General features: G+C 41.7%; 1 protein-coding gene across 1 annotated transcript; it reads left to right on the forward strand.

Annotated features, from left to right (window-relative positions):
* Nucleotides 1-1,290: 1,290 nt before the first annotated feature.
* LOC143926931 (odorant receptor 131-2-like) lies at nt 1,291-2,383 on the forward strand. Its single transcript, XM_077450966.1, has one exon. It carries the CDS (start codon nt 1,327-1,329, stop codon nt 2,230-2,232), a length of 906 nt encoding a protein of 301 aa, XP_077307092.1. The 5' UTR covers nt 1,291-1,326; the 3' UTR covers nt 2,233-2,383.
* The last annotated feature ends 7,726 nt before the right edge of the window (nt 2,384-10,109 follow it).

Consider the following 10,109-nt stretch of genomic DNA (forward strand, 5'->3'; position numbering starts at 1 on the left):
GGTATGATGGAGGGCAGTATGTACAGGAGAGAAGTGTGGTGGGTATGATGTTTGGCATTATGTGCAGGAGAGAACTGTGGAGGGCATGATGGGGGCAGTATGTACAGGAGAGGAGGGTGGAGGGTATGATGGGACAGTATGTACAGGAGAGGAGGGGAGGGTATGATGGGGCAGTATGTACAGGAGAGGAGGGTGGAGGGTATGATGTTGGGCAGTATGTATAGAAGAGAAGTGTAGAGGGAATGATGGTGGGCAGTATGTACAGGAAAAAGGTGTTGAGGGTATGATGGTTGGCAGTATGTACAGGAGAGGAGTGTGGAGGGTATGATGATTACCAGTATGTACAGGAGAGAACTGTGGAGGGTATGATGGTGGCCAATGCCTACAGGAGAGAACTGTAAAGGGTATGATGGTGGCCAATGCATACAGGAGAGGAGTGTGGAGGGTATGACAGTAAGCAGTATGTACAGAGGAGAAGTGTGGAGGGTATGATGGTGGCTAGTATGTACAGGAGAGGAGTGTGGTGGGTATGATGGAGGGCAGTATGTACAGGAGAGAAGTGTGGTGGGTATGATGTTTGGCATTATATGCAGGAGAGAACTGTGGAGGGTATGATGGGGGCAGTATGTACAGGAAAAAGGTGTTGAGGGTATGATGGTGGGCAGTATGTACAGGAGAGGAGGGTGGAGGGTATGATGGGGCAGTATGTATAGGAGAGGAGTGTTGAGGGTATGATGGTGGGCAGTATTTACAAGAGAGAAGTGTGGAGGGTATGATGGTGGGCAGTATGTAAAGGAAAAAGGTGTTGGAAACATGTAGAGGGTATGATGGTGGCTAGTATGTGTAGAAGAGTAATGTGGAGGATATGACAGCAGGAAGTACACACAGAAGAGGAGTGCAGAGGGTATGACAGTGTGCAATGTAGGCTACAGGGAAGTATGTACAGGGGTTTGTAGGATATGACACTGGGTAGCATTTTTAAGAGAGATGTGTATGATGTGTATGAGACTGGAGAGAATGTACAGGATAAAAGTGTGCAGGTTATGATAACAGGAAGAATGAATAATCAATAGTGGTGACATTTGGGGAAGGACAAATCTGGGATGAGTAGGCTTATTTTCACCAGGGTTCCTAAACAGAATGAATAACTGTACCATTTAAAAAAATGCAGTTATCAATTAAACAGCTGGTATCTACATTTATCTGTATACCGACTATCTTACCAGCCAGCCAACCACCCAATCAATCACAACTATTCATTTTATTTTTCTTCACAGCTAAAGAATTTTACTAAAAAAAGATAGACATCTTGGCATTGTCTCAGCCATGTCTAATTCGACATCTATACAGAACAAATTACCGCTTTCAGTAAGGCTGGCACTTGTTGTACCATCTGTTGTCTTCTTGTGTGTCTTCCTTTACTTCATCACTGTCATAATCCGAGTCTACGTCAACACTCCCCATATTCGTGAGACCTCTCGTTACATTCTGTTCTTTCACATGCTCATGTATGATACCTTGTACCTCCTGGTTGGATTCCTGTTGTTGATGGCCTCTCAGCTTTCTCTAACCATGCTTATCTCCATCTGCTATATCTTAGTGGCCATTGTAGAAACTACCTTCTTGATAACTCCATATATCTTGGCAGCAATGGCCCTGGAGCGCTATATTTCAGTGTGTTTTCCTTTAAGACACGTGAAACTCTGTACCACACAAAGGTCTAACATAACAGTGGTAGTGCTATGGATGATTTCACTGACTCTTAAAGTTGTAGATTTCCTCTTATTAGCTAAAGCTGTGAACAGAGATTTTTTTGGTAATTATGTGGTATGTAACAGGTATGTACTAATCGTCAGCCCCGTTCAAAGCTTAGTAGGAATTAGCAAAACCTTGCTGAGCTTAGCATCGGTAGGACTTGTCTTATTATGTACATATATCAGAATTTTAATGGTGGCATTAAAAATTAGCTCTGGGAAGTCTTCTGCCCTTAAGGCATCTAAAACGGTTCTACTACACGCATTTCAGCTCCTTCTTTACATCATATCTTTGACTTCTTCAACAGTTGAAGATCGTTTTACTGAATTTAAAATCATCATACAGTTTATAGCTTACTTGGTGTTTATGTGCTTTCCAAGATTTCTTGGGCCCTTAATTTATGGGTTAAGAGATAAAGCTTTTCGCAAATGTATACAGAAGACTTTAGGAGTTGGCCTCTATAATAAAAGATTGTAAGCAGGTGTGATTCTGAAGATCCTGAAATAATTATGATGAAAAATCTACAAAAAAACTGTAACTATCAACAAGACCATCAAATATTCTCCCAAGTGAATCTTCTCCCCAAATTGGTAGCATCTATTTGAAACATAACTGTACCAAGAACAAAGATCACGCACTTTGTAGTGTGGTGGGTCCTTAAATGTGGTCGAAAAAATGTTCTTTTTTTAGTTTTTCTTCTTCTCCCCCCCCCCCCCGCTGATCCTGCCAGTAATACAATTCTTGTCTAGAGTGATCACACTCACTTACTGCACTGAACATATAGACCAAAATGCATTTAATGGTACATTTAACAAACTAAAAAGAAACAAATAAGAGGAATTCATCGTTAGGGTTTATAAACACCTTAAAGAGGAAGTAAACCCTGATGAGTTTACTTCCTCTTTCATTCCCTGCAAAGGCAAAGCATAATGGACTACTATGCATCGCATAGTAGTCCATTATGTGTCACTTACCTGACACAGGAGCCAGCGAAGTTGCCGCTGTCCCCTGTAGTCCGGAGCGTCCATCTTCTTGGTGGGGTCTCGCAGCTCCGCCGCTGTCATTCGGCGAAGCCGCAATGACGTCACTCCCGCGCATGCGCAAGGGAGCCGACACGCGTGGCAGCTCCATCGTTGAGAATGCCGCGCACAGTGCGCCTGCGCGCCGCTGTCTACGGCGCATGCGACCGTAGACAGCGGTGCCTGTTTTCGGGCAAATATCTCATAAACCATATAGGTTTAGGAGATATTTCTTGGACCTACAGGTAAGCCTTAATCTAGGCTTACCTGTAGGTCAACGTGGTTTGTAAGGGTTTACAACCACTTTAAGTGTCTCTTACCATTCTGAAACCATGCATTTTCTCCTTAGTGGTATGAGCATTCCAACTAATAAATGATCCTGATCTAGATATGTTGATTCGCATTCTTTGGCCTTTACAAATCTAATGCTTCTTTAATACTTCTCCCAGGTCACCACATTTGACCCACAAACAAATCCTTAACATTTGCTTTCCATTGCTCGTGTTTCCTATGATGATCTGCTTATTTTGCACTATGCCTTATACGAGGTACAATCTATGGTCCCCTCCTTCCATGAAGCTAATCTTTGTGGCTCTGCCGGGTTCTACGTGGTCACGTGACCAGTTGTTTCCAATAATGGTAAGGCTCTCCTTTGTTGCCCCTCGATCTCTGAGTATACTGTATGTATTTACTGATAAGTGTTCATCTTGCTTTAGGTCTTGCAGTCACTGAGCACACTATTTTTTGTTGGGTTTGGAAATTTGGTTGTCAGAGATTTCAGTAGGGCCAATAGTCGAGAACAGACAGGACAGAGCCTGCAGCAAATCTTTGGACAAAATAATGACAGATAGTAGACTGATGACCAGGACAGGCACAGATATAAGATGCAATGATGGACAAAAACAGATAACTGGCCAATATAAGCAAAGAAAAGCTAAGAACAAACATAATCCAAATAGTTCACAGGAAAACCCAAGGCATGAGTGGTCAGACAGAAGTTAAAGGGGTTGTAAAGGTTCATTTTTTATTTTCTAAATAGGTTCCTTTAAGCTAGTGCATTGTTGGTCCACTTACCTTTTTCCTTAGATTTGCCTTTTAAATGTTTTTTTTCTTTGTTTTCTTTGTCTGAATTACTTCCTGTTCCTGCTCGGTAACCTATTCAATAAGCTGTTCTGGCTGACTAAACACTGCTCGGATGATGGTGTGAAGTTTACTGAGGAGAAACAGGAAGTGAGAAATTCAGACAAAGAAAAAAAACATTTAGAAGAGAAATCGAAGGAAAAGGTAAGTGAACCAACAATTCACTAGCTTAAAGGAACCTATTTAGAAAATAAAAAATGAAGCTTTACAACCCCTTTAAGGACAAATAGACCTCTATCCTGGGCATAAGCAAACAGACAAACCTTTTGATCAGGCCCAGCCTTAGTAGAAGCAGCACATATCACACACGTTACACATAGTTAGGCACACATTTAACTCTTTGATCACCCTAGGTGTTAACCCCTTTCTACCCAATGTCATTAGTACAGTGACAGTGTATATTATTAGCACTGATCATGGTATAAATGTCACTTGTGATGTCAGTGGCAGTTAGTAGTTTTCCCCCAGTGTCAGCTAGTGTGAGATTGCCCATTATCACAGTGCTGCTATAAGTCTCTGATTACTGCCATCAGTGATATAAAAAAAAACATACAAATTTGAGAGTATATCCCATAGTTTGTAGACGATGTAACTGTCAACCAAACCAATCCATATCCACGTGTTGGGATTTTTTTTTCACCAAAGACATGTAGCAGAATACATTTATGAAGAAATGTATTTTTTTTATTGGATATGTTTTATAGTAGAAAGTAAAAAATATATATATTTTTTTTTTCAAAATTGACCTTCTTTTTGCATTTATATTTCAAAAAATAAAAACCCAGAGGTAATCAAATACCACCAATTGAAAGCTCTATTTGTGTGAAAAAAAATTATATAAATGTTGTTTGTGTACATTGTTTCATGACCATGCAAATGTCAGTTAACATAGCGCAGTGCTGAACAGCAAAAGTTGACCTGGTCATGATGAAGGGGGGTCAAATCTTCCAGAGGGCAAGTGGTTAAAATCCACTAATGAGTGCTGGCAAAGGCAAGCACAGACCAGAGCTGCAATACTGGCAAAGTCTACTCATTACTCCGCTCCATTAGGAATTTTATTAATACTGAAAGAGAACTTACATAGGATATCATTTCGGATTTCTTAACTCTAGATTTGTAATTCCTGCATTCTAGTCCACTGCAGTGAGATACACTAGAACTTCTTGTAGCTCATTCACCCAAAGTAGGCGTGAACAGAGAAGAAAATGATGTTTCTGGTACAAACCATTATATTATTTAAAATAAATAAATGCTTTTTGAAAAAAATGTGTGTATTGTTTTTAATGTTACACTTCAAAAGAGAACAAAGCATATGAAAAACGAAAAACTTTACACGTAAATTGTAAAAAAAAAATGTGCAAAACATAGATAAGGGGTGAAAGGGGGGAATGAATCAAGAAAGCAAAAGTAGGAACTTCTCAGGGACCATAAACTGGGCAGAGACAGAAAATGCAGTTAAAATTACACCTTTAATTTAATAGCAAAAATAATACAGGAACGTAGTCAAAAACAGAAGCCAGGGTTAGGAAACCAAAACGAGTAATCAGATGAGCCAGGATCAGGAAGTCAGGAGTCAGCATCGTCAGAAGCCAAAGATCAGGATCAGGAACCAGAAGAAACGTCAGCCAGGCAAAGTCATAACAGGAACACAGCAGAGACACAATGGAAATGTTGACCAGGCTAAGGCACTGAGCTTGGTCAACATACAGCTTGGCTGTAGCCTGGACTAATGAGGCAGGTAATGGTAATCAGGCGATTCACTGTGGAAACAATGAGTGGCTGGTAATTAACTGACAGCTGAGCAGCCTTGAGCACTGAGAAGAGAGCTGCTAGAAGCCCAGCCCTGATAGAACTATCTCCATAGTTTTTTTTTATTAATAGACTTGCAGGTTTATTAAAATTGACATTAAAGTACAAGTTTTTGGCATACATGAGTGAAACCTGCAAACAGTATACATGTGTGCTTCAGTAATACAGGAGCCATTGTCAGTGCTCCTGAGGCATAAAGCAAAGCCCTGCTGTCAAACTGGCAGCTCAACCCTGCACTTTACACCAGAGTGCTCATGGAGGTTGCGGTGGAGACCAGTTCGCTATTTAAAGTGTTGAAGCTGGACAGTCTGCATAGCAATTATAGAACCAGACAGTGGCTGAAAAAAACCAAACAGTCCAGTTCAAAAGTAGATGGTTGGCAACTCTAGTGCAAGCCCTTTGCAAAGTGGTAGTAGCCAGGGATTGGCAAGGTGTCCATACAAGGACACTGGTGTCCCTAAGCGGCCCTTGCAGGGTCGGCGGCTGCCGGAAAATCTTGGTCAGCTTGACATGGCACTGCTCTTGGTTTTTAACATTGGAGTTTATGGCAAATCTTGATCAGCTTGACATGGCACTGCTCCCGGATTTTATCATTGGAGTTTATGGCAAATCTTAGACCCCTTTCACACTGGGGCATTTTTCAGGCGCTTTAGCATTAAAAAAACGCCTGTAAAGCGCTTGAAAGAAGCCTCATCTGCAGTCCTTTCACAATGTCAGCACCCGAAAAATGCTTGTAAAGCGCAGCTTAAACTAGCAGCGCTTTACCAGCGTTTTTCTAGCGTTATTGGGGCACTTTTAACCCCTGCTAGTGGCCAAATAAAGGGTTAAAGGCGCCCCCAAAATGCTGCTGCCAATAGCACTTTTCAGGCGCTTTTCAGGCATTTTACAGGCACTTCCCATTGATTTCAATGGGAAGGGGCACTTTAGGAGCTTTGTATTAACCGCTCCAAAAGCACTGCAAAGAAGCTGCTTGCAGGACTTTTTTTGACGCCCTGTCAGCGCAGCGCCTCAGTGTGAAAGCACTCGGGTCTTTTACATTGGGATTGCAGTTGCGGCTTCTTTCAGGCGTTTTACAGGTGCTTTTTTTTAAAGCTAAAGTGCCTGAAAAACGCCCCAGTGTCCAAGGGATCTCAGTGTGAAAGCACTCAGGCTTTTACATTGGGATTGCAGTTGCAGCTTCTTTCCAGCGCTTTACAGGCGCTTTTTTTAACACTAAAGCGACTGAAAAAACGCCCGAAAAATGCCCCAGTGTGAAATGGGTCTAAATCAGCTTGAAATGGAACTGCTCCCGGTTTTTACCATTGACATCTGTGGGAAATCTTGGTCAGCTTAACATGGTACTGCTCCCGAACCATAAGTGGCAGGGACACCAAAATCAGGGAGCACCAAGAGTAATATACCATGTTATAGTCCTGGGTCCACTTAACTTGCTCTCAAAGTTTGGTGTCCCTGTCACTTATGGTTCAGGAGCAGTGCCATGTCAATTTGACAAAGATTTTCCAATGTTAAATGATAAAAACCGGGAGCAGTGCCATGTCAAGCTGACCAAGATTTCCTATAGAGCTAGTGTATTTACATACATTGAGAAGTGAAAAAAGATATTGATTTACTTTAAGTACATTTTAATTTTACATAAATGCTCTGATCCCATTGTGTAGTTAAAAGTGGGGTATGCCTGTATATATTCTTTGCAGGGGGAGAGCCTGGAGTGTGGTGCAGGAAAACCTGCAGAATATACAGATGAAAAGTAAGACTTAAGGGGGATCTATGGGAACCCTTTCCTGCTCTAAAGGTGAATCTGTGGGGACCCTGCTAGTAGACAGAGTGTTTTTGATGGTTTTAACTTGAAATGTACCTTGGTGCCCTTCACTTATAAGGTCCATACTTTGTAAAACGTCTCCCACAGCCTTGGTCTGTGCCTATCCCTGGTAGTAGCAATAATGCATGTTGAATAAGCCGAGAAAACTCTACCTTGCCTCACCTGAAACCTATGAAACAACAAAAAAGAAGAGGTCTACAAACGTTTTTAAAAATGTGGAGGTTTTGGTAACGATTATATCGGCACACAAGGCTTTAATCGATAAAAACGGAATCGGTAAGACAGGCTGTCACAAGTGGGACTTTTCTGAGGTCTCTACCTTGGGACTTTGCAGTCAAACATGGCAATGAATACTTCAGCTAGCAGGTCATAAACAGCAAATGCAAATCGATTAGGTTTGCCAAAAGGAAATAACATCTGGCAAAAATTCTAACTATTCTTTAGAGCACTGTTTCTCAACCTTTTACAGTGAAGTATCCCAACAAGTCTAAAAAGAATTTCCTAAGTACCCCGTCTCGAGAAAGTAATTTTTATTGTTTGGGTGTCATGGTTTCTCTGTGTGTGTAATGTCAGTATGTGTTTGTGATGAGTTCTGTGTGTGTTTGTGATGGTTTTTGTTTGTGTGCAATATCATTGTATGTGTGCATGCTGCAATGATGACACACACACACACACACACACACATATATATATATACTGATAGATAAACACACACAATCACAAATGGACACAATGACATCCACAAATACAATCCCAAATTAACACATTGACACCCACACAATCCCACACTAACACACTTGCAGACACACAAATACCCGCAAAATCCCAGACAAACCTGATCTCTGTTAGAATAGCAATCAGACTAGTTTTTATCACAGTCTTATAGAAAAAATCATATATTTTATATCTAACGCAACACATTCCGCCCTTGATTTTTCTCTCAGACTACACATAAAAAATCTCTTCATTACTAACAACTCCTTCTACACATACATTTCCTTGAATGCCCCTCCCATATTTATGTCACTAAGAAGGTGTTTCCATCTTTGGCTAAAAGTTCATTAGAAAGTCTATTCTAAATTTCCCTTAGAAACAAGTCCAGGCTTGTAATACATCAAAGGCTTTGCTCTCCACAGATCTTGCATTCTTCCATCGTTCTGTCTATCATATAACCACTTTTCTCTGGTCCTTCTATGGATCAAATCGGAGACAGCCTGTGAAGTGGAAAACAAAGCGGATTAGCTGTTCTTTCTAATAATACATAAACAGTAGATCCCGGCCCTTCAGCTACAATCTCTCCTCTAAATGGCTTCTTGCCTGGATATCTGAACAATACTTTGCTACCTGCCTGTATACACTTCTAGCCCTCCCAAAAAACATCAATAGGGAGGACAGGAAATATACTGATATTTCCCAGAAGACCACTGCTGTTTATTTTGGAAGGTTTGATGTTATTTAGCCTTACTTTCCACTCTTGCTGAGAAGTATCCACTAACCAGTCAGAGCCCCAGCCACTGTCTTGAAGCTCATCTGCCAATGCAAATATAACTTCAAACCTCCCTGCCAGATTCCCTCTCATTCCCAGATAGGCTTTAGCTTCAGATATTTTACATAAATACTGAACTCTGCACTCCAGCTGAGGAATCTGTGCCCCAGCCTTTACCATCCTCTGATATGGTGTGCTTTTAGCTATTGTCCTAGAATTTAACAACATGACTGCCTGTGTAAGGACCCGATCCCACCCCCTTAGTGTATGTGTGGGTGTAAGTTTGCGTATCTGGTCCTTCAATAGCCTATTGTATCTTTCAATCAAACCAGCTGCCTGTGGATTGTATGGGATGTGGCACAACCAGTACAGTCCAGAATCTTTGGCCCACTGCTGTACTGTTGATCCACTGAAGTGTGAGCCGTTATCACTTTGGACTGGTTTGGGACAACCATAAGCAACGAAAAAATTCTGGAGCAGTTGAAGCATTGAGGCTTGATCTGCACGTTTGCAAGGATGAACAAGCATAAGTCCTGAATAGGTGTCCACTTCAGTTCAACAATATCCCAGCCCATTGTTTCCCCAGGGCAGGGGACAGATGAAGTCAATCTGCCAGATCTCTGCAGGCCTCTCACCCCTCCTAATGGACCCGGTGGAGTACTTTTGCAATGGCCATCTTTGCACTTCACACACTGTACAGTTCCCTATTACAGTCTTTATAATGTCCATGGATATAGGCAATCCTCTCTGCTGTGCCTATTCATATGTTGCTTTCTGCCCCAAATGTCCAGATTGCTTGTGGACCCAGTTTGACAAGTTCATCAAGACAGGATCAATTGGCACAACTGCCTTCACTTTGGCGATTTCATCTGGAACTCTGTTATAGTTCTCAAAGTCTGTAACTAGGGGCACATGGGGTTCCTCAATCAGGAGGGATACCACACTTTTGTGGACTCAAGCAAAAATGTCCGTGGTTGCAGGGCGAAGTACAACAGACAGGCATTCTGAAATTTCATCTGTCCCCTGAAAAGAGCTCAGGAGTAAGGACCCTGGGTTCTGGTGGTGGCAACATGACTGGAGA

This window comes from Lithobates pipiens, unplaced genomic scaffold (genome assembly GCF_037356315.1).
Source record: "Lithobates pipiens isolate NorthernLeopardFrog02 unplaced genomic scaffold, aLitPip1_a1.2 Scaffold_23, whole genome shotgun sequence".
NCBI classification, from domain to species: domain Eukaryota; kingdom Metazoa; phylum Chordata; class Amphibia; order Anura; family Ranidae; genus Lithobates; species Lithobates pipiens.

Excerpts from the sequence above, each read along its gene's own strand:
- LOC143926931 (XM_077450966.1), top strand. The coding sequence starts at position 1,327 with ATGTCTAATTCGACATCTATACAGAACAAATTACCGCTTTCAGTAAGG.